Genomic DNA, 23,628 nt, shown 5'->3' with positions numbered 1-23,628 from the left:
TGGGCACTCAGGAGAAAGCTAGGGAGGAGTCTGTGGCAGGATGGAATGATGGGGCCTGTTGCCTGGCACGGTCATGACGTCAGAATGACCAGCGAAGATTGCAGGTCCCTAAGCGGTGGAAGCAGGGGTATCTGTGCCCCAAAGCCTAGAAGCCCCATGTCCCCAAACCCAGCTCGGCCCTCCTCCTCACCTGCCCAAGAAGTCATCCCTGTCAGGATCCTCGTCGTACAGGTCTACCTCCAGGTCCTGCCCAGGGACTTCATACACGATGAACTAGAAAAGAAAGACAGGGGACTTGACCTATAGACCACAAGAGCTGATGACGCAGACCTCAAGCATGACCCCAGGGCAGCCAGGTTCCAGCTCTGCCACCTCTCAGCTCAGAGCCCTGGATAGGTTCCTGGGCTTCTCAGTGCTTGGAGAACCGCCCCCCACCCCCTGCCATAAGAATGATGCCTTCTCCTGGGGGGTGAGGGGGATTAGAGGCAGCTTGTGCAAGGCCATGCCAGGGTGGGTACTCGGGACGGTGGCTGCTGTGTGTTCTGCTTAGGGCTTGTGCTTCCAGCGCTCAACAGGCTGGGGGGGTCTACTCTTCACACAGTAGGGATTGTGTTTGAACTTTAAGGAAGTCTGACTCTGGCAGGGGAGGCTGACCAGATTGGGGCAGAACAGCCCCAATGCCTTTGGCTATGCCCACAGCATGTAGAAGTTCCTGGGCCAGGGATCAAACCTGTGCCACAGCATCGTCCCAAGCCGCTGCAGGGGCAAAACCAGATCCTTAACCTGCTGCACCACAGATGAATTCCTGAGGTTCTTTGATTTGAAAACTTCCAACAAAGCTGACTCTAATCAGGAAGGGGAAGCAGGAATCCCTCTGTAAGCTGGCCCTCCAGTGGAGCCAGAGCAGCCCACTTCTGAAAGCCTGGGGACATGGGAGGTGGGCCTGCCTGCCCCAAGGGTCATGGCTCTGGCCCACCATTGCCCCATGGGTATGTGAACACCATAAAGGCAAGATACTCCCTTATTTTGCGTCAGCCAGGGTGGAGCCCTGGAGGACATGGAGAGTGGCTGGGAGCCACCAAGGAGACCCTTACCTCAAATACTTCATTCCAGGTGGGGTTCAGATTCTTGTAGATGGTCTTGCTCCGAAAATGTTGCAGGCCAATGCTCATCTTGGCATAGGGGTCTGACTTGCCTCGGATTCCTAGGAAATTGTCCTTCTGGGCCAGCTTTTCTGCCTCCAGCAAGTGGACTCTGATCACCCCCTGGAAGATGCCCAGGGCTCACAGCTGTTTCCAGGGCTCTCAAAGCCCCAATATCATAGCCAAAGCCATTAGATAAGCACCCCAGCCCCATATCACCCTCTCCATGTCTAAACTGGGAGACAGAAGCCAGAGGTGGCAGCCTCTTGGCCAAGGCCACACAGCAAGTGATGGCAGGGCCCAGGCTCTGTCTGCTCCACTGCCTGTCTTCCTGACCCTTCCTGCCTCCAACCTGCTCTTTCCTCAACTGCAGCCCTTTCCTCCTCCTGTGCCAACCACCACTTCATGCCACTGCGCAGGTTTCTTCCTGTGTTCCAGCCTCCTCTCTAACCTACATGCAGACCGAGGTCCCAGGTCATTTCTTCCCAATACTCAAGATGACCTCTGTGGGCACTGCCTGCTGCTGGCAGTGGATCCTTGCGCTCATTAAGGCCCAGGACTGAGTCACCCCACTCCTAACACTCTGGGCTATGCCATAAGTCAGAAAAGAGCACAAGAATGAGGAAAAACAGTTCAAGGAGCTGGTAGTCTCCTGCCTAGAACTATTTTTTTTTAATATCAGTAAATACATATGCATTTGCCCTTTGACCCAGGAATCCCACCTCTAGAAATCTATCCTAAAGGCATACTGGCAAAAATATAAAAAGACACGGTAGAATGGATAATCAATGAGGGTCCCTGTACAGCACAGGGAACTATATCCAGTCTCTTGGGACAGACCATGATGGAGAGAGTCTGAGAAAAAGAGTAATATATATACTATGCTGTACATTAGAAATTGGCACAATATTGTACCATTGTACCATACTCTAATAAAAAATTTTAAAAAGTGTTTATTGTAATAAAAACACATAACAGGAGAAACACCCTTTTAACAAACTTTAAATTACACAACAGAATAATGTTAACTATAAGCACATGTTTTACACTCGCTCTGGATTTTATTCATCTTGTATAATTAAAAATTTTCCCTAGTCCTGGCAACTACCAAAAAATATATATGTACAAAAAGACATGTATAAGGCTCTTCATGGCCCCACTATTCGAAACAGCAGAAGACCTGACATGAGTCAGTCATGCATAAGTAGATGCAGCATGTTCACAGAGTGGAGTTCCATGAGCCACACTGTCATGGGGTGACCCTCATGACACATGAGTAATGACAGCGAGGTGAGGAGGGCTATAGCGTGCTGCCACCCATTTAAGAAAGGGGGACCATGCATATAATCAGATGTGTACATACAACCACATGCAGGTATCTGCTCAGATTAGAAAACATAATGAAAAATACCAGAAGGATAAACTATTACAGGGGAGGAAGGGACCGGGGTGAACAGAGATAAGAGCCAGACTCCTTAAAATACAGTTTGTTTTTCATATTTGACTTTAGAAGTGTGCAAATGTTTTACATGATTGTAAAAGGAAGTTAAGGTAAAAATTAAACCCTAAAAAAAGAAGGAAACAAATCAGTGTAAATATCCACAGAACACACAGAAAGGAACTAGTCCAAGTGAGTTTAAATTGTAGCAACTTGACAGTACACCTCTAGTGGGATTTGCCCTAAATTCACAGTACTTATGCGAATTTAGTAGTAGTAGGTGACGGTGCTATGTTGTTATTCTGAGACTGCTAAACACGCAGTGTGGGATAAGGGCCACATGTCACCCCTGCCCTGCCTGGTCTGAGTAGGCTGATGCCTCCTATCTGGCCCTGATGGTAAAAACCAGTACATTCCCCTTTTCCGACTCCCAACCCTAAAGCCAGGGCACCTTATGCAGGGAAGCCACTTGGCTGTCCTCAGAGGACTCCTGAGCTGGGTCTAGGACAGGCGGGGCAGTGGGGCTCAGCACCCAAGGAAGCCCCATGTCCTGGCCCCACCCAACCTTCTTTCCAGATGACCCCAGGATTCTTCCCACCACCAGAGGATGGAGTGGGAGCCTCCTGTCCCTGAAGGAGGATGGGAGGCTTCTGGAGTTTCTTGGAGGTGAGTGGGACTGCCCACAGTCCCCAGCCTGGAATGCATGGGGGGACAGGGATCTGAGAAGGAATGCCCCCTAGGCTTTGTCCCTCCCAAGTCATTCAGCCTTCCCAAGACGGAGTCTTCACTCCGCAAAATGGGATGCTGGGCCCTGGTAGAAGCATTAGCATATAAGGATGCATCCCCAGCCCACTGGTCCCTCAGCTCTGAGCCAGCTCTCTGAGGCCAGTGTGCATACTCACGCAGGGCAGAGGGAAGCGCAAGTTGGTCAAGTCCAGCCCCTTCTTCACGGGCACAGTCACACGGTTGGGCAACACCAGGTGGGCAGCGATGAGGTCCTCCAGCAGACTGTCTGTCACCTCGCTGGGGAGAGGGGGCATGCCCAGCTATGGAGGGTGGCACCACCTCCCCCAGGCCACCTGCCCTTCTGCCCGTCCCTGGAGCTGAACTTGGAGGCAGGTGGGCCCTTCCCAGGAAAGAGCAGCCCTGACCCCAGCCTGCCTGGATGAAAGGTCAGGGGGAGGATGTAGGGTATACTTTTTTTTTTTTTTTGCCTTTTAGGGCCACACCCATGGCATATGGAGGTTTCCCAGGCTAGGGGTCTAACTGGAGCTACAGCTGCTAGCCTACACCACAGCTACAGTAATGCCAGATCCAAGCCGTGTCCGCAACCTACACCACAGCTTACGGCAACGCTGGATCCTTAACCCACTGAGCAAGGCCAGGGATCAAACCTGCAACCTCATGGTTCCTAGTCGGATTCGTTTCCGCTGTGCCACGATGGAACTCCAGTGTAGGGTATACATTTTGACAGCCCCTCAGCCCCCTCATCCCAATCCTGCTGTGTTCTGCTCTGAGGCACCACAGCATGGTAGCCAAGAGCAAGGACCTGGATCCTGTGTTAGAATCTTGGCTCCACCAACTACAAGCTGTGTGACCTTGTAGAGCTGCTAATCTCTGAACCTCAAGTTTAACTCTAAAATGGGGATCATTATGTCTGCCTCCTGGGGTTGTTATGAGGATAAGTTAATATGTGGAAAGTGCTGACAACAATGCCAAGTCCTGGTAAGCAGCCCTTCCACTCCCTGACATCACACTGAAATCCTCTTTCTCTACTGCCTGACTCCGTTTCCCTAGTATAGGGAGGTGGGCAGTGCTGAGAACAGGGCTGGCACACACTAGGTGCTCAGGAAATATCTTCTGAATGGATGGACTGGATTCTCTGCACCCAAGGGCCAGAGATCAGTGGGAATGTCCTCAGAGAGCCCGCGACTGGTCCTTCCTGCAGGTGGTGGGGGCAGCTGCTGGGCTTGGGGCTGGAGTCCTTCTCTGCTCCTCTTGGGAGCCTGAGGCACTGGGCACAGCACTACCCCAGCCCCAAGAAGGTGGGGTGCCCAGACCAGCTCCCCCTACTGGCCTCAGCTGTGACAACCACTCCCTCCCATGCCTGTGTCTGCAGTGTGGTCACCATGAGTTGGGGGAGCCATGTGGACTCACACTCGGGTCAGGAAGGGAGTGGACAAGGAGGACACTCGTCCACTGTGCCAGCACCACACACACTTGGGTGTCCTCCCAGGGACTCAGGACAGAGGGACCAGGCTCTTCATTTATTGAGGATGAGCCCAGAGAGGTGAAGTAGCTTGTCCAAAGGCACACAGAGGCTAGGGGACAGGGCTATGAGTCTTGCTCCAGAGCCTACGCTTGCCTCTCAGCCCATGTGGGCTCCTCTAGGATGTCTTGCCTGATGGTGTGCACTCCAAACACACACTGCTTTCCCCCTGCAGAAAGCAGGAGGGAGGGCCCAGCCATGATGCGGCTCCTGTCACTGACTGCACAGCCCCGGAGGCCCCACCTCTGCCTAGCGGTTCGCACAGGCACTTACTTGATTCCAGGTGCATCCAGCAGGTTGGTCAGGCCTGTCCAGTTGATCTGCAGGTGCTGCTGGGGCAGAGGGAGGCTGTTAGGCTGGGAACCCTCTGTCAAGGGCCTTACCCTCACCCCCATGGAGGATTCAGCCTGCCTGTTGAGGGGGAGGGTGCCCTTTCCAGGGATGCCAGGCAGGTAAGGGCACCTCCCAGTCCTGCTCAGGACCAGGGCACATGGCCACAGGCTGGCCTGGCATCAGAGGGTCTGAGTTACAGCCTCCTCTCAGCCTCAGATAGCTGGGTGACCTTGGCTGGCCACTTCTCCAGGCTGTCTCCTAGTCTTGGGGAGAGCAGAGTACAGCACCTCAGGCTGCCTTAAGAAGCACACGAGATGAGGCAACTAGGTGGGCTTTGGCAGCATCTGTTCTTAGGCTCAAACCCAGGGTCTGGGCCCAGTGGGCAACCGCTGACTCACAGGGAACAGCAGGCCTGCCTCATCCCTGGGACTCACCGGCTTCTGAAGGAAGAACACAGTTACAGCTCCCACAAAGGGCTTGTCCACCAGGAGGGGCTCCAGGATGACACGCAGTGTGCCCTGCAACTGGACAGAACAGAGGGCTGGGAAGGACCTCAACATCCCCTCTTCCTGCACCTGCTATGCTCAGCTAGGCCAATACAGGCTCATTCATGTCAGGGCCACCTGCCATCACAGCAGGGACCACACTAGGGGAGAAGACGCCTGCACACAGCTGCCACCCCTCTGCTGGCTACCAAGGGCCTTCAGCTAGTCCCTGCTGCCTGGGCAACCTGCAGCCTCGCCCATGGCAGCAGGACCTAGCTGTGCTTTCCAGCTCCAACTCAGCTCTCTCTACCCCTGCCGTAAGATCACTCCATCTCTTCCATCCGTCTTAGTTTCTCTGCACCAGTTCTGCATGGCTCCATAAAGAGAGCCTCTCACTTCCCTGGGCAGGGATATTCTGGTGGGGATATGACAGAGGCAGGCATGGGGCTGTCCTGAGCAGCACGGTGGTGAAGCCCAGCCACCACTTTCTGGCTGTGTGACCACTCCGCCTTGATTGGTACCAGCCTCTGTGTCTGATGTTATCACTCCCTTCTGCAATCTGCTCCAGCATGAGCCTACTTCCCAGACCCTAACCAGCCCCCCTGCCTGCCCCAGAGGCAATCACTCCAGGCTCCACCCACCTGGATCCCGTTCACACCAGCCTGTATCTTCTGCAGCTCCACACTGATCTCACAGTCCCCGATGTAGCTGAAAGTAGGGAAGGGGAAGCAAGTTTGGGAAGAAGGACAGGTCCACAACTCGGAGAAGTGGGGAATATTGTTCATTGCAGCCCAGCCTAAGCCCAGGAGACCAAGCCTGAGCCCTGCATCACCCGGATGTGGATTCCCTGACAGCCTCGGCTTTTCTCAGCTCCATGCAGACACTGGCCAGACCCCCAGAGGCAGCCCCTGGGTCCCCTCACTCAAGTGTCCCAGGTGTGTCCCCACTTCTGCCCATGAGGCTAGTGACTCTGGGCACTACTTCACCCCATGACATCCCCACAGATGCAAAGGAGGGGGTCTGGGTGCACACACTGCTGTGCTCCTGCCCCGTCTCTGCCCAGTCTCTTCCCCAAGGACACAGAGCAGCCCTGCTGCCTCTATCCAGCCATTCATGCACGGTGTTGCTGGGGGTGGTGAGGTGGGAAAAGAAACAAGATCTCAGGAGCCTGAGTCCAGCTGGTGGCTCCTACCCAACGATGGGCACAGGGATCCCAGGATGGGTGCCCTTAAGGGTAAGGGCAGAGACCCCATCATGGGAATAAAGCAGAAGACTAAGCTGAGGGAGAGGGTGACCATCAAATATCTGTAGGACACAGGCATAGAAGCCAGACATCACAGAAATGCTGAAGGTTCCCTGGAAGGGCAGGGGCCCCAGGGGACTCCAGGACCTCCCTGAGCTGACTGGGAAGCTGGGTATGTGGGCCAGATGACCTTGACGTGCCCCAACTATCCATGGAAGGATCTGTGGTAGAACTTTGGGGCCAGGAATACACAACTGCCATCACTGTCTCAACACACTTGAGACCAAGCTCCATACAGGGATGCGTGTTCCCAGAGCTGACTCTTATCTTCCCAATGCACTCTCAGCACCAGCCTCTGGGATGAGTACAGGAAATAGGAGGTACCAGAAAGGAATGACAACATTCTGGAACCTCAGGATCCTTGGTCCTTTAAACACAATTCAAACCCCACCACCTCCAGGAAGACTTCCTGGATTGAATCTCCATTCTCTCTGACTCAAGCCTATTACCAACCTCATTCAAAAAAGATGTCCCTGCCCAACTCACTCAACTAGTCACTCATGTCTCTTTGCATCCTTTAGTTTCTCTGAGTCTCCGCAGAAGCCAGTTCTCCAGCTGGTCTCTCATAGCCTATGCTCGGGGCTCCCTGGGCTGCACACCACAAGTCCCTACATTTTCTTGTCACACATGCTCCTCCTTGCACCCTCCTCTCTGAGGCAGCTGGCCTGACACTCCAGGTGACCTGGCCCTGGCCTCCAAGAAAGATCGGCTGCCTGGGCCTTGGTTCCCAGGGCACCCCTGAAGCCAGGCCTGGGCGGAGGGCTCAGACAGCAGGGGATCCCTGGGAACCATCCATTCTCCTGACTCTCCCCACCCCCATCCCAGCAGGGACCTTGCTCTCCTGCCCAGGGAGAATAAGGGGCTTTCAGACCCCAAATCAGAGTGCCTATCTGCGAGTCCATCTTCAACCTGGCTGTTTTCATGGTGCTCCCCATCCCCCACACCCAGCCCCACAGGCGCAAGGGCTCACCAGATCTGCAGGTCCAGGACCACCTGTCTCCGGTTGCACTGGTTAGTGTGTGCCTTGACACCATTGACCCTGGGGCACTGGAAGAGATGCCAGAGGGCTAGGTCAGCAGGGGTCTTGCAGTGGGGATGTCTGCTGGCTCCCTGCCCAGCACTAGGCTTGGTCCACAACAACCGATGTGACCACTGCACTCCCGGGATAAGGCACAAATACAGAAACCCACCCTGTGGCCCCTGCCCATCCTTGGCACCCTGATAACTCCCTCCCTAGAATGTGCACCTTCTGTCTCGCTCTCAGTCTCCTACCAAAGGTATTTACTGAGTCCCCGCTCTGTGCCAGGCACCGGACTGGGAGAAGGCAAGGAGCCAGGTGGGGTAAGGGGACAGGGCAGGGGGCGGAGTGATGAGGTGCAACCTGTGCTGTCACATGGGGCTCTGGAGATTTCAGGAGCACCTTCCAGCCCAGCTTGGGGTGAGTGGAGGTTAGTGAAGGCTTCCTGGAGGTGGCGGCATTTACACTGTATTTACATTTACTGTATTTACACTGTAGCAGATGAATAGGATTGGCCTCCAAAGGACAAGGGAAGAGGGCAGGGCCCCTGGATGAAGGAGCTAACCCTCTAAATAAATCACAGTCCAGCCTCCAGAGCTGAGGGCTGAGTTCTTAAGAAATTGTTTCTCCCCGCTCTGCACAGATTTTTCCATCAGGCGGCGCTGGAGTGGGTCTGATTATTATCTATCAAGAGTAAAACAGGAGTTCCCGTTGTGGCGCAGTGGTTAATGAATCTGACTAGGAACCATGAGGTTGCGGGTTCAATTCCTGGCCTCGCTCAGTGGGTTAAGGATCTGGCGTTGCCGTGAGCTGTGGTGTAGGTCACAGACGCAGCTCGGATCCCGCATTGCTGTGGCTCTGGCGTAGGCTGGCGGCTACAGCTCTGATTAGACCCCTAGCCTGGGAACCTCCATATGCTGCAGGAGCAGCCCTAGAAAAAAGACCAAAAAAAAAAAAAGGTAAAACAATTACTTTCAGAACTTTAATAGAAAAATGAATGGTGGCATTTTAATTGTGGAATATAGATTTCTCTTACATGTAAGTAGTAGATCAAGTACATTTTATATTGAATTCTACAATTAAAAATCACTGTCATATGATTTTAACAGACAGTATAAAGGAACCAAAACTAAAGCATTCTCTGATGGTGACTGGTAATGGTTACTTACGGCCATTAATTAATTTCTCTGGCACGTGTTGGCTCTATCGCCCTTGAGTAGTTCAGACAAATACAGCACAGTGCGACGAAAGCCTTTTTTAGGTGGTTATCTGTGGCAATGTGGGAAGTATACGCTCTAGGTATTGAGGCTTGGCAGCCAAAGTGCATGCTGCACCCAGCCCATAGCACGTGGTTTGACTGTTTGAAGCAAACATCTTAAAGGACTCTGCAGTCAAGAAGATTGCACATGGCAGGCACTGTGTAAGTGGCAGGGATCTCATGTGATATTGACAAGTGACTGTAGAGCCAGGATCACACCTACTTCAATGCTCACTTCAAAAGAGACACCATGGGAGTCAGAGGCCCTCTTATGAAAGCTTAGCCAGTGCTGCTCAAAGCTGTCTCATGAATGGTTGTTTAGGAGAGCTTGGAGTTGGGTATTAAATCAGAAGAATGCAAAGTTTCTAGCCATTGCCCATTCTTACATGAAGAAATAATTGTTTATGGAGTTTTTGTTTGTATCTTTAGCCAAGATAAAAGTCATGTTTTTAAATTTATTAAATATTTTGCAAAGAGTAAAATAAATAAATTTGATCCAGATTTGATCCCTGGCCTGGGAACTTCCATATGGTGCAAGTGTGGCTGAATAAGATAGATAAATGAAATTCGTTTGAATTTGAGTTAGTGGTATATATGCAGCTGAAGGTTAGGCATGAAGTTCATTGATGTCTGCAATTTAGTTTGAAATGCAAAAAAAAAAAAAGATGGTAAGAGGGGTAGATGGATGGATATGTACTCAAGCAACTATATTAAAAGGTTAACGACTGTACAATCCAGATGTTTCACTGCAAAATTCTCAATTTTTTTTGTATGTTTGAATTTTTTCATAAGATATTGGAGAAAAAAATTCAATCAACCATAGTAGAGGAAAGTTTCTATCAATTTCCTATCCTCTCCATGTAAAGTGATATTTACAAATGCATTCTAATACAAAAAACCAGAAGAGAATATTATGGACAATTATATGCCAACAAATTTGACAACCTAGAAGAAATGGGCAATTTTCTAAAGACATACAGCCTGTCAAAACTGAATCAAGAAGAAATGGATCAACTGAACTTATCACTAAAAATGAAAGAGAATATGTAGTAAAAACACTCTCTACAAACAAAAGTCCAGAACCAGATGGCTCCACAGGCAAATTCTACCAAACATACAAAGAAGAATTTATACCCATCCTTCTTAAACTTTTCCAAAAGGCTGAAGAAGAAGGAACACTTCCAAACACAGTCCATGAAGCCACCATCACCCTAATACCAAAACCAGACAAATATACTATCAAAAAAGAAAATTACAGGCCAATACATTTGATGAAAATAGATGCAACGATTCTTGACAAAATTTTAGCCAACTGAATCCAACAACATATAAAAAAGATTATACACCACGGCTAAGTGGGACTCCTCCCAAGTTCACAAGGATAGTTCGACATAGACAAATCAATCAACATCATACACCACAATAACAAAAGAAAAGTCAAAAACCACATGATCATCTCAATAGATGGCAGAAAAAACATTTGACAAAATCCAACATCCATTCATGATAAAAACTCTTACCAAAGTGGATATAGAGGGAACATAACAGAATAAAAGTCATTTATGACAAACCCATAGCCAATATAATAATCACCAGAGAAAAGCTGAAAGCCTTCCTGCTTCTGGAACAAGACTAGGATGCCCACTCTCACCACTTTCATTCAACATAGTATTGGAAGACCTAGCCATAGCAATCAGACAAACTAAAGAAATAAAAGGTATCCAAATTGGAAGAGAAGAGGTAAAATTGTCACTGTATGCAGATGACATGATACTATATAGAGAAAACCCTAAGGACTCCACACAAAAACTACTCAAACTGATCAATGAATTCAGCAAAGCAGCAGGATACAAGATTAACATTCAGAAATTGGTTGCATTTCTGTATACTAACAATGAAATATTAGAAAAGGAATACAAAAATACAACACCTTTTATCATTGCACCCCCAAATTAAATAATTTAATAATTAAAATTAAATAATTAAAATTTAAAAATGTTTAAATTAGTAAATAATTTAATAATTAAAATTAAATAATTAAAATTTAAAAATGTTTAAATTAGTAAATAATTTAATAATTAAAATTATTAATACCTAGGAATAAACCTGACCAAGGAGGTGAAAGACTTATATGCTTAGAAGTGTAAAACAGTAATCAAGGAAATCAAAGACGATTCAAAGAAATGGAAAGATAGTCCAATAGTCCATGCTCCTGAATCGGAAGAATTAATATTCTCAAAATGGCCAAACTACCCAAAGCAATCTACAGATTCAATGCAATTTCTATCAAATTATCTATGACATTTTTCACAGAATAGAACAAACAATCCAAAAATTTATATGGAACAATAAAAGACCCAGCATTGCCAAGGCAATCCTGAGGAACAAAAACCAAGCAGGAGGCATAACTCTCCCAGACTTCAGGCAATATTACAAAGCCACAGTAATCGAGACAGTGTGGTACTGGTACAAAAACAGACATGCAGACCAATGAGACAGAATAGAGAACCCAGAAATAAACCTATGGTCCATTAATCTTCAACAGAAGAGGCAAAAACATAAAATGGGAAAAAGTCTTCAGCAAGTGATGCTAGGAAAACTGGACAGCTGCATGTAAATCAGTGAAACTGGAACACACCCTCACACCATGCACAAATATAAACTCAAAATGGCCTTTAAACATAAGACAAGACACCATCAAACTCCTAGAAGAGAACATAGGCAAAACATTCTCCGATATCAAATGTTTTCTTAGGTCGGTCTCCCAAAATAATAGAAAGAAAAACAAAAATAAACCAATGGGACCCAATCAAACTTACAAGCTTTTGCACAGGAAAGGAAACCAGACACAAAAAAGAGACAGCCTATGGAACGGGACAAAACAGTTTCAAATGATGCAATGGACAAGAGCTTAATCTCTAAAATATACAAACAACTCATACAACTCAACAGCAAAAAACCCAACCCAGTTGAAAAATGGGCAGAAGATCAGAAGAGACCTTTTTCCAAAGAAGACATAGGAACGGCCAACAGGCACATGAAAAATGTTTGACATCACTAAGCACTAGGCAAATGCACTTCACACTGGTCAGAATGGCCAGAATGGCCAATGTTATTTGTAAGTCTACAAATAACAAATGCTGGAAAAGGTGTGGAGAAAAGGGAACCCTCATACATTTTGGTGGGAATGTAAAGTGGTACAACCACTATGGAAAACAGTATGGAGGATCCTCAGAAGACTAAATATAGAACTACCATGTGACCCAGCAATCTCACTCCTGGCCATATATCCGGACAAGACTTTCCTTGAAAAAGACACATGCACCTGCATGTTCATTGAAGCACTATGCACAATAGCCAAGACATGGAAACAACCTAAATGCCCATCAGCAGATGATTTAAGAAAACACTGTATACATACACAATGGAATACTACTCAGCCATAGAAAAGAACAAAATAATGACTCTCATACTGAGTGAAGTCAGTCAGAAAGAGAAAGACAAATGCCATGTGATATCCCTTATATCTGGAATCTAATACATGGCACAAATGAACCTATCCACAGAAGAGAAACAAACTCATGGACAAGGAGAACAGACTTGTGGTTGCCGGGGGGAGGGGGAGGGAGTGGGATGGATTGGGAATCTGGGGTTAGTAGATGCAAGTTATTGCATTTGGAGTGGATGAGTGGATAAGCAATGAGATCCTGCTGCATAGCACAGGGAACTACATCTAGTCGCTTGTGATGGAACATGATGGAGGATAATGTGAGAAAGAGAATATAGATATGAATGACTGGGTCACTTTGCTGTACAGCAGAAATTGACAAAACATTATAAATCAATTGTAATTAAAAAAAATAGGGAGTTCCCTTCCTGGAGCAGTGGTTAACGAATCCAACTAGGAACCATGAGGTTGCAGGTTTGATTCCTGGCCTTGCTCAATGGGTTAAGGATCTGGCATTGCCGTGAGCCATGGTGTAGGTTGCAGACACGGCTTGGATCCCGCGTTGCTGTGGCTCTGGTGTAGGCTGGCAGCAACAGCTCCGATTGGACCCCTAGCCTGGGAACCTCCATATGCTGCGGGTGCAGCCCTAAAAAGACAAAAAAATTAAAAAATAAAAAATAAAAATAAAAACACAAAGAAAACAAAAAGCAAATGCATTCTTGCATGAAAAAGATACCAAAGAGTCAGGAGTCAAAATTCGGGGAAAATGTATTACAGAGATGTGCTGAGCAGTTCGTTTAAATTATTACATACGTTTTCCCAGCTTGTGATACATATGTCGGATTTCTAAAATGTCTAACTTGCTATAATTTATTTTCTCATCTGATCTCATATTTATTCAACATCCATTTTTGTCCTGGTTTTACATTTTTAATTTTAAATTGTTTTTTGTTAAGAGGGCCCTCAGAATTGTCAAAGCTTCAGGCTGCACAGCTCCTGGCTTGATACTAAAAGCCCAGAAAAGTCAGCAGAAGCCAGCAGGAGCCCGTCATCGACTTGCCCCAGCCTGGAGTCTGCTCCTGGGTTGGGGCTGGTTCACAGGCACCTCTGAAAGCTCAGCCGGCCCCAAGACAGGTCTGCAGAGATCCGTCCCAAAGAAAGCTGCCCATCTGGAGGCCCCACCACAGAAGACGGATAACCACTGTTTGAGCATCTGTTCTGTGCCTGGCAGGGCAGCCCTGGCCTAGGGCTCACAGTGAGGTGTGGGTGCCAGGCTAGAATCTGGCCTCTACTGGCCCTCTTGGGCGGGTGCCCCACAGAGCACTGCTCATCCAGCCACGCAGAGTGAGCCGACCTGTTAATCATGCATCACAACCACCCTTAGAAGTGGGTCCTTTCCTTTTACAGATGAGGCAACTGGAGCTCAGAGAGGTTAAGTCACTGGTCCAGGGTTATCACAGCACAGAGTTGGGTATGGACATAGGAATCAGAGGAAGGAGGAAACAGTCACGAGCAAGAAGGAAGTGGGTGTAGTGAATGCACTGGGCCTGGTCGAGTCTAGGAAGGTCACTGAGGTGTCTGTCATGACGGGGTCCCATGGAGAGGAGGGGAGAGGAAAGGGGAGGGAAGGCCAAGATGGGTGGGAGGAGCCAGGACATGATGAGCTTTGAATGCCAGGACCGTGAGTCACCGATTGCTCCCTCATAACTGGGGCATCTGGTCAGCCTGCAGGTCCCATGCCTGGTTCTCCTGACAGGGTGAAAACCATCCCTCAGGATCAGCACCCTTCGGCCTGCTTCTGCTGCTGGCAAGGGACTGCTTTCCAGTAGCACGTTAGCCCACAGGCATCTCTACAATGAGCAGCCTGACTGTACAAGCTCTGCTATAAACACAGCAGTCTCCAGACTTCCTGACTCTTCACTCCCTCTGTTCTTCACATGCCAACTCAGACATCACCCCCTCTCGGAAGTCCTCCCTGACTGCCATAGGCCCACACCCCTCCACTCCTGAATTCCTGCATTTCTCCACTGTTGCGCATACACTGCCGTGCTGTCATCTGTCATCCACCACTTTATATGCCTGCTTCCACAACAGGACAGAGACCATCCTGAAGACAGGGGCACAGCCACATCATCTCTATCTATTGTGCCTTGCACACAGCCGTGCTCAATAAGTTATCCGTGAGTGAAACAGGGAAAGAACAAATGAACCAAGAGATGCCGGGACAAGCCAGTCCTGGCAGAGTCTGAGGGGCATCAACCAGAACCTCCAGGGCTTGAGCAAGCCTGGTCTGCCCCACTTAGGGGTTAGGGGGGCAGAGCTGGCCACACAAACTTCAAGATTCTGGGTTACCCAGTACCTTCCCAGAACTGGCGTGGGCTTGTAACATAGACTGCCAGCGTCAGTCAGTTAGCAGAGGACTGGACACTGCTTTGAGCACTGATTACCCCCACTCCATGAAGTCGGAAGGCCAGCGCTCCCAGCTGATGCTGAGGTTAGCAAGCACCAGGACTTGCACACCTTTGCATCTGGCTGGCTTCCATCGCATGGCATGTCTTCACGATTCTATCTAAGAAGAGTGGAATTATTTCCCACCCCACCTTTTCATTCTCTCAGAGCCAGGCTTCCCTAAACCTGCAGGGACAGTGGTGCTGGGACTAGGGGCTGAGGGGCTTATCCTGAAGCCCGGAGGCTGGCGGCCAGGGCACGTGGGGGCGGGGCCTTGCCTGCACAGCAGGGTGGCTACCCTTCCCCAGGCAGCACCTACCTTCTGTCCGAAGTAGAGTTTGGTGAAGGTGAAGGTCCTCAGATGGGTGCTTTTCTCCCGGATCTTGGGCTCGAGCTTCTCCCGGAACTTGTTTTCCATGATCATGCTTAGGTAGGGCCAGATCTGGGATATGATCTGCGCGGACAGGAGGAGGCCCTTGGTAGTCAGGTCTGTGCCCTGCACGCACCCAGCCCAGGCCCAGACCCACGGCCGCCCAGGGTTGGGGTCCTGTGGCTCTTACACTGCAGCTCCCCACCCCATCTACCTACTTATCTGTCCATCAAACATCAGATAACTACAGCCACAGTTCTCACTCTTACAGTGGGACCCCAAGATCTGATGCAGCCCCCCATGAGTCATTCACTAAACTTAATATGATGAAGCACTCTAGCTCTGTGCTAAAACAGAAGCGATCTGAATCAACTCTGTGGTGTAAACAAGAAGGAGCAAATGCTAGCGGCTTAAAAAAAAAAAAAAAAAACCTAGAAGAGAAACAAATTGTTTCCTGTGGATTTAATTTTTTTTGCTAGCAATCAGAAAAGGCTGCCTGTGGCTGATTTCCGCAGCAGAATGATTCATGGGTGGGCGCGGGGGAACCAAGTGTGGGACCCAAGTAGAGGGAGGTGGGTGAAGATGGAACCTGATGCCAGGAGACGGTGATGGGGGGTGGATAGCACTGTTCAGGGCAAAGACTCCTCCCTCTTCCTTCTTTGGGCCTCAGGTCTTAGTTTAAAGATGCAGCTTCCCCTTTGCAAACCCTAATTGGAGGAGCCTGAAGGCAGAGAGATTTCAGAGCTGAATACCTCCATCTCTCAGGGGCCTTGATAAGGGATGAGCCAGGCATTGTGGTGCCTCAATTACCTCATTAATCCTCACAACAACTGCACGAAGCAGAGACCATAATTATCCCCATTGCACAGAGGAGGAAACCAGCTCCAAGATGTTAGGCAATGTGTCTGAGATGGTACAGCCAGTGCAGCCAGGTCTGGTTGTATAAACCCAGCAGCTGCTGTCAAATCCCTTATCACTGCCTTCCTCTCCCCAGGATGTGCCCATCTTCCTGGTGGGCCACTAGAGGCTTGTAGTTTACTCTGTAAGTCTCTGTACTTTTGAACTTTTCTGCGGTGGCCGTGCATTAATTTCACAATTAAAAAAATTTTTTTTTGGGGGGGAGCTGTATCCGTGGCATATGGAGGTTCCCAGGCCAGGGGTCCAATTGGAGCTGTAGCCCCCGGTCTACACCACAGGTGCAGCAACGTGGGATCTGAGCCTCGTCTGCAACCTACACCACAGCTCACGGCAACGCCAGATCCTTAACCCCCTGAGCGAGGCCAGGGATCAAACTCACATCCTCATGGATGCTAGTTGGGTTTGCTTGCCGCTGAGCCATGACAGGAACTTCCAAAAAATTTTTTTGAAGAAAAGAAAGTCATCGTCTAGTGATAACAAGAACCCTGAGGGTGAGAAGAGCCAGCGACACACGCAGAAGACCATCACCCCAGCAGCTAAGGGCCATCTCTGCCCCTCCTGGGCAAGGTTCCCACCAGGACCACCTTGTCCATCTGCCGCCAGCCCTGTTCAGGGTGAGGGGGACTCAGCTGGGGCCTCGGGGGAGGTTCACACCTGGAGTGATGCCCCCCCCCCCCACCGGCCTTACCTTGTTGGCCCATTCGACCCGCTCCACATCCGGGAAGTGGATCTAGAGAACAGAAGCCCCGAGGGGAGTTAGACTCGAGAAGAACCAGGCGCTGAGACCCACCGTGATGGATCTACCCTCAAGGAGCGCCCACATGCAGCCTGACACTGAGCAGACCATGGCCACAAACTCTGGGCACAGAGACACATGGCGGTTGGGGTGGCGGGGTTCCATGAGACCCTCACCTCCCCTCTGCCCCCGGCCCACCTTCCCCGGGGAAGCAGAGCCCCATTCTGGGCCTCCCCTGGGGGGACACTGGAGTTCACTCCTTGCAAATTCCATCCCCCTTATTCCTTTAAATGACACAAGCAATCACAGCTTCTGCAGAAAAATTAGAAAAGGTAGCCAAGCAAAAGGAAAAAGACATCAGGTTGCTACATTTCCTTCCAGTCTCTACAAGTATGTGTCGTTTTCACAGACACTGAGGTCACCGGGTTTGGTAGCCTGTTTTTCACTTAATAATATATACTGTGATTCTGCTGACTCCAAAGGTAACTTGCCAATTTGACAGGCCAAAAAGGGCACCCTACTGGCAACTGGCAAGTGGGGACGCCCCTCCTCAGCTCCCAGCACCCCACCCCCCAAAGCCTTCCCCTCCTCAGCAGGAAGGCCCCTCAGGCCAGGTCCTACGGTCACAGAACTTCCTCCGGGTCACAGCCTCCAGCCACAGGGTCTGCTGGGTGAGTCCTGCCACATCGCTGGAGGAGGGGTCCCCAAGGAGAAGTGATGATCCTGTTGCCTAACCTTCCTGTGACCTGATTCTGAAGGTACAGAACCCCCTCCCCACAAGAGTACCAGTCTCAGAATATGTCTCCTGAATTTCATACCCACCCTGCATCCATACCCCCCAGCGTCATCAAGGTCTTCTGCAGTGGACAGAGTAAGGGTATACGTACAGGCACCTGGCACAGAACATGAATCAGTAAAATGGTAGTGATGCCCATCACTGCCATCCTGCTCCAAGTCCCCCGAGCACAAAGCCAGCTCCAGGTGAGACTCATGGTGGGCCTGGGACCTCCCCAGATGGAGAAAGGGCCCACCCTTCCCATCTTGGGGCTCAGAGGCACACTGTCCAGGGACTGAGTGAACGTGTGACTAAGCGAACACCTAATGCAGCCCTGCCAAGGGTCAGGCCCTGCGCTGGCTCCTGGGATGCCCCGAGGGCCCAAATGTGGACCTAGGCCACTGGCCCAGGAGGAGAGCCATTCCCCAAAGGACAGGAGAGGGAGGTTCCCATGGTGGCTCAGTGGGTTAAGAACCCGACCAGTACCCATGAGGATGTGGGCTGGATCCCTAGCTTCGCTCAGTGGGTTAAGCGTTGCCATGGGGTGTAGGTTGCAGATGCAGCTGGGATCTGGTGACTGGTATGCCTGCATAGGTGGGCAGCTGCAGCTCAGATTTGACCCCTAGCCTGGGAACTTCCATATGCCTTGGGTACAACCTTAAAAAGCAAGACAAACAAACAAACAAACAAAACCCAAAAAAACCAAAGAAGAGTAGAAATTGATTTCATTCCCTTAGGAGTAGTTTTCAATAGCCGTGAGAGGTCAGAGAAACTCAGTGCTTCTGAGACTCCTAGGACATCATGCCATTCTCCCAGCCCATTTTCCCAGCTCTGGACAGTGGTCCACACCAACCTGGAGGAGCATCTAATATTCCCAGATACTGACAGAAAAGTCCTGCCTGTTCCCAGAGAGGGAGCTGGTTCCGTCCCTGGGAACAGAGGGAATGATGGGGAAGGATCTGGGGGAGGGGGGTAGCTGGGGCAGCTCTGGGTCAGGTCCCGAGCTGGGCACCAGGCGCGAGCAGGGTGAGGCCCTTCCATGGCTCCCGAGCACACTCACAGCTGCACTGAAGTAAAAACTCCAGCATGTGGGTCTGAAACAGACCTCCCTCCTCCCCTTGGAGGACACCCCTCAAACTTCCCTCTTTCCCCTTCCAGGCAGCCTTTCCAGATCTCTCAAGCTGGGGCTAGGTGTTCCTACTGGGTGTTGCTGGTTCTCCATCACAGCATTTGACACACCTTATTAAAGCCGCTTAGTCCTACCTCATCCACCTCTGATCAGACTGGAAGCTCTAGTGGCCTGACTCAGCCGTGTTTCCTATTAGCGCCTGTCCCTAGCGTATGAATGGCTTAATAACTATTTGTGAAATGAATGAATGGATGTATGAATGAATGCACGCAAGGTTCTTGCCCTCAAGGAGCTTCCCAGGCTGGGGAAGGAAGCACATGATTACAGACCACTCCAGGACAGGATCAGCACCCAGGGAGGGGGAGGGGACCCCCACAAAGGGCAGAGTCTGGTTACCATGAAGCTGTCTCTGGAGCCTCTGCTCCTGGTTCTCCCAAGCCTGCTGGCTGGAGCCCTCACTCGCCTCCTTTCCTAACGCTGCATTTCCCATCCCTCTGTGCACACCCCTCCCAACCTCCTGCACTGATCCTCAGGTGGCTCTGTACCTCTGGAAGCTGAGATGTTCTGATCTGCTGAGCCTTGGAAAGGTAATTCAGTTTGGTGGGTCCAACCTCATCCACACCTGGAATCCAGTCAGGCGGTTCCCTGGCTGCCTCACACCTACCGAATCAGGGTGTATAAGTGGGGCCTTCTAATTTATTTTTCACAAGTTCCTGGCGTGAGTCTGGAGTTCGGTCAGGGCTGGCTGTGAGGTTCTCAGGGACCGGTCCACCTCTTGCCTTAGAGTGACCCACACTCACCCTGATGGTGAGGACAGCCGTGGGACGCCTGGGGCCCGCACCAACCAAGTACATTGTCATGGTCACTCCTGATCACCCACGCCTGTATGTGAGGCTCCTGCCTGAGATTCCCCCAGAGAGAGTCTGAACCCCTAACAAGAGCAATTCAGGCAAAGAAAATGAGAGAAATGTCAAGATACCCTGTTCTTCCTTAGGCACCCGCAGGATCTGCCCCAGGAGCTGGGCCATCCCCTGAGCAAGTTCTGGACCAGGGAAGGACTCGGACAGGCTGACATATATAGAGCAACTGCTCACATCCAGTACTTCCTCACTTCCACTTAGGCAAACAGTCTGCTCTCCCCGTTGTAATCTGGGCTTTTCCCTACTCCAAATTCTCAAAGTTACTCTATGTCTTTATCTATTGGGTTTGGATTTCAGCTTTTGCATTTAAGGTCTTCGATCTGTCTAGCATTTTTTTATTGTGGGTGAGATGGTGTATAATTTCATTTCTCCCCACTCTCTAAGGCAATTTTCTAATATTACATATGTGAAAAAAAAAAGTAGTAGTCCATCTTTCATTCTAACTAGTGAACCTACTTCCTTCATACATCAGCTTTTCAGGTGCACTTTGTTGTGTTTCGAGACTTGGCACTGAACTTTGTGGTCTGTTGGCTTGTTTCTGCACAAGGACCACACACTGTTTTAATTTCTGTGGCTTCACAGTATGATCTGTGGTAGGATGAGTTCTTTTTACTTTTCTTTTTCAAACTAATATAGATAATAGTAGGTATATATGTTTCCATATGAAATTTCTGAATCATCTTGTTAATCTTCCCCCTCAAAACTTCCTGGACTTAGATTGTTATATTTCTGAATGTATAGATTAATTTGTGGAAGAACTGACCTTTTTACAATATTACATTTTGTATCCACAAAGAGAATACTTCCCTGTATTTATTTGCATTTGATGGTTTTGACATTTAGGATGATAAACTTTTTTTCTAAGAGTTCTGTTGTGGCTCAGTGGTAACAAACCTGACTAGCATCCATGAGGACACTGATTAGACCCCTGGCCTCGCTCAGCGGGTTAAGGATCTCACATTGCCATGAGCTGTGGTGCAGGTCACAGACACAGCTCAGATCCAGTGTTGCTGTGGTTGTGGTGTAGGTCGGTGGCTACAGCTCCAATTTGACCCCCAGATCGGGAACCTCCATATGCCACAGGTGCGGCCCTAAAAAGACAAAAACAAAACTTTTTTTCCACAAAAGTCCTGCACATTTTTTGTTAGATTACTTTGTGGGTTTTGCAGTTATTTAAAATGGTATTTCATTTTCTGGGCAATTTTTGTTAAAATTTGTTACTTCTAATTGTTTGTTAATTCTCACAGGTAATTTATATACATTTATAATCTTCAATTAATAACATTTTTTTGTCTTTCTGCTCCCCATCCTTATCCTTCCTTGTTTCTCTTGACTGACTTCACTGGCCAATCCCCTGCTATTCCCAGGCAGTAGTAACAATACCAAGCAACTCTACCTGGTTCCTGACCACCAAAGGAAGTTTCTCCACGAAGCTCAATTTTTGCTACAGATTTTTGGAGGACAGCCTCTATCAGGTTGAGGAATTTCTTTCCAATTCCTCAATTTCCAAGCGCTTTTATTAGAAATGGGAATTGGACTGTATTCAGTACTTCCTCATATCTATTGAGATAACTGTGTAATTTTTTCCCCTTTCATCCATTGGTGTGGTCACCTTAACGGATGTTTCTTTCTAAAACAGAACCACCTCTCGTTCTCGGTATATACCCCACTTGAGATATTTAGCTAGCCTGATATGCCCTTTAGGTTTTATACACTAATAATTCAAAGTGATATTTGTAATAGTTGGTCTTGTACAGTTCACATTTGGTTTTGGTATAAGGATTTTACAATAAATGGTAAAGTGACTAGGACAGCTTTCCTTATCTCCTTGTTTCTGAAACAAACTTCTAAATATAGGAATTATCTGATCAATGAAATTTAGCATATCTTATCTATAAAACTACCTGAGCCTGAGACTTTTTGGGGTGGTAAATTACCATGTCTCTCTTTAGGGGTTAATGTTGTAGTCAAGGTCTACTGATCTCTTATTTATGGAAATTTTGGCATTTGTATTTTTCTAGATATGTATCTAGTTCACTTAGGTTTTTAAATGTTTTGATATAGAGTTGTTTTATTATTTTAATCTGTTATATTTATAGTTCTCTGCCTTTTTCATTTGATATTATTTTCATCTTTTTCTATTTTTTCATGATCAAGCTTGATTAAGTCTTGCCTATCATATTAATCTTTTTAGAGAACTAGCTTCACTTGTTGTTTTCTTTCTCCTTTAACATTATAAATTATTTATTTCCATCCTTATAGTTATCATTTCCTTCCTTTGTATTTCTTTGATCTACATCTGTTGTTCTTTTATGTTCTTAGAGTCGAAGTCTATGAGTTTTAGAGTTGAATCATTTATTTTCTATTTTTCTTGCTTTATGATAAATTTGGTTATAAATTCCCTTACTATTTTGACAAAGTTTTTTCACCATTATTCAGGTCACAGTTTTAGTAATTTCCATTATGACTTCCTCTTAAACAATGACTTTTTAAAATAGTAATGTTAAAAAATAGCCAGACATATGAGATACCTACAGCTATTTATTATCGTTTTCTAATTTCATTCCTTCATGTCAGAACAGTCTGTAGGATGGCAATTCATTGGAATATACTGATAATTCCTTTGTGACCTGGTACATGATTAATTTCTATGACTGTTCCATGTATGATCCAGTTATTAATCATTTCCTTTTAACAGTTTTCATCCTTGCTGTCTACTTGATTTTCCATTTTCAGAGAGAAATATATGAAAAATGTCAAGCCCAAATGCTGATGTATCCATGCAGTTCTGACAGTTGTTGGTTTATATTTCAAGTTTATATTATGTAGTACACATATGTCCATGATTATTATATCATCTTAATTATGGCTCCTTTTATGAGCATATAACATCTGTCATTAAGACATATCTGAGGTATATTCTATTTTGTCTAATATGAAAATTGGTATTACAGCTTTCTTTTGTTTCAAAGTTGCCCAGTTGTATCGTTTTCTATCCTATTTTCAGCCTTTTTGAGCTCATGTTATCTCATATCATTGCATATTCACCTTATTCCCTTACTAGCCCTCATTCTACAGATAAGGAAACTAAGGCTCAGAGGTTACTTACAATCACCAGCTGTGGAGTGCTAGAGCTGGGACCAGACTCAGGTGCGTCTGTGCTTTTCCATACCACCACACCCATTCCTCTTAAGAAAACATTACAGGGGGAGTTCCCGTCGTGGCGCAGTGGTTAACGAATCCGACTGGGAACCATGAGGTTGCGGGTTCGGTCCCTGCCCTTGCTCAGTGGGTTAACGATCCGGCGTTGCCGTGAGCTGTGGTGTAGGTTGCAGACGCGGCTCGGATCCTGCGTTGCTGTGCCTCTGGCGTAGGCCGGTGGCTACAGCTCCGATTCAACCCCTAGCCTGGGAACCTCCATATGCCGCGGGAGCGGCTCAAGAAATAGCAACAAAAACAACAACAACAAAAGACAAAGAGACAAAAAAAAAAAAAAAGAAAACATTACAGGAGTTCCCGTCGTGGCTCAGTGGTTAATGAATCCAACTAGGAACCGTGAAGTTGCGGGTTCGATCCCTGGCCTCGCTCAGTGGGTTAATGGATCTGGCATTGTTGTGAGCTGTGGTGTAGGTCACAGA

The 23,628-nt window shown here is 48.2% G+C and overlaps 1 protein-coding gene across 6 annotated transcripts in view; it reads right to left on the bottom strand.

The window, feature by feature from the left end:
• ESYT3 (extended synaptotagmin 3) overlaps nucleotides 1-23,628 on the bottom strand; it is a 51,485-nt gene that overhangs the window by 15,114 nt on the left and 12,743 nt on the right. For all 6 annotated transcript variants that reach the window (XR_002337696.2, XR_014823983.1, XR_014823984.1 and 3 more), the window contains exons 2-10: nucleotides 17,119-17,160; nucleotides 15,462-15,596; nucleotides 7,941-8,017; nucleotides 6,309-6,375; nucleotides 5,617-5,706; nucleotides 5,123-5,178; nucleotides 3,483-3,603; nucleotides 1,095-1,265; nucleotides 191-273 (exon numbers count right to left, since the gene is read on the bottom strand). Coding sequence is in view for 1 of the 6 variants with exons in the window: in XM_003358571.6 (XP_003358619.4) it covers nucleotides 191-273; nucleotides 1,095-1,265; nucleotides 3,483-3,603; nucleotides 5,123-5,178; nucleotides 5,617-5,706; nucleotides 6,309-6,375; nucleotides 7,941-8,017; nucleotides 15,462-15,596; nucleotides 17,119-17,160 (842 nt within the window). In the remaining 5 variants the exon portion in view is untranslated. The remainder of the gene's footprint in view (nucleotides 1-190; nucleotides 274-1,094; nucleotides 1,266-3,482; nucleotides 3,604-5,122; nucleotides 5,179-5,616; nucleotides 5,707-6,308; nucleotides 6,376-7,940; nucleotides 8,018-15,461; nucleotides 15,597-17,118; nucleotides 17,161-23,628) is intronic.

The sequence above is a fragment of the Sus scrofa genome, chromosome 13 (assembly GCF_054392235.1).
Source record: "Sus scrofa isolate SSC_HxYL_T2T_F1_AM1 chromosome 13, Sscrofa_HxYL_maternal_Yorkshire_Landrace_v2.0, whole genome shotgun sequence".
Classification (NCBI taxonomy): domain Eukaryota; kingdom Metazoa; phylum Chordata; class Mammalia; order Artiodactyla; family Suidae; genus Sus; species Sus scrofa.
The sequence above is the reverse complement of the archived record's forward strand: the minus strand, read 5'-3'. Positions and strand labels throughout refer to the sequence as shown.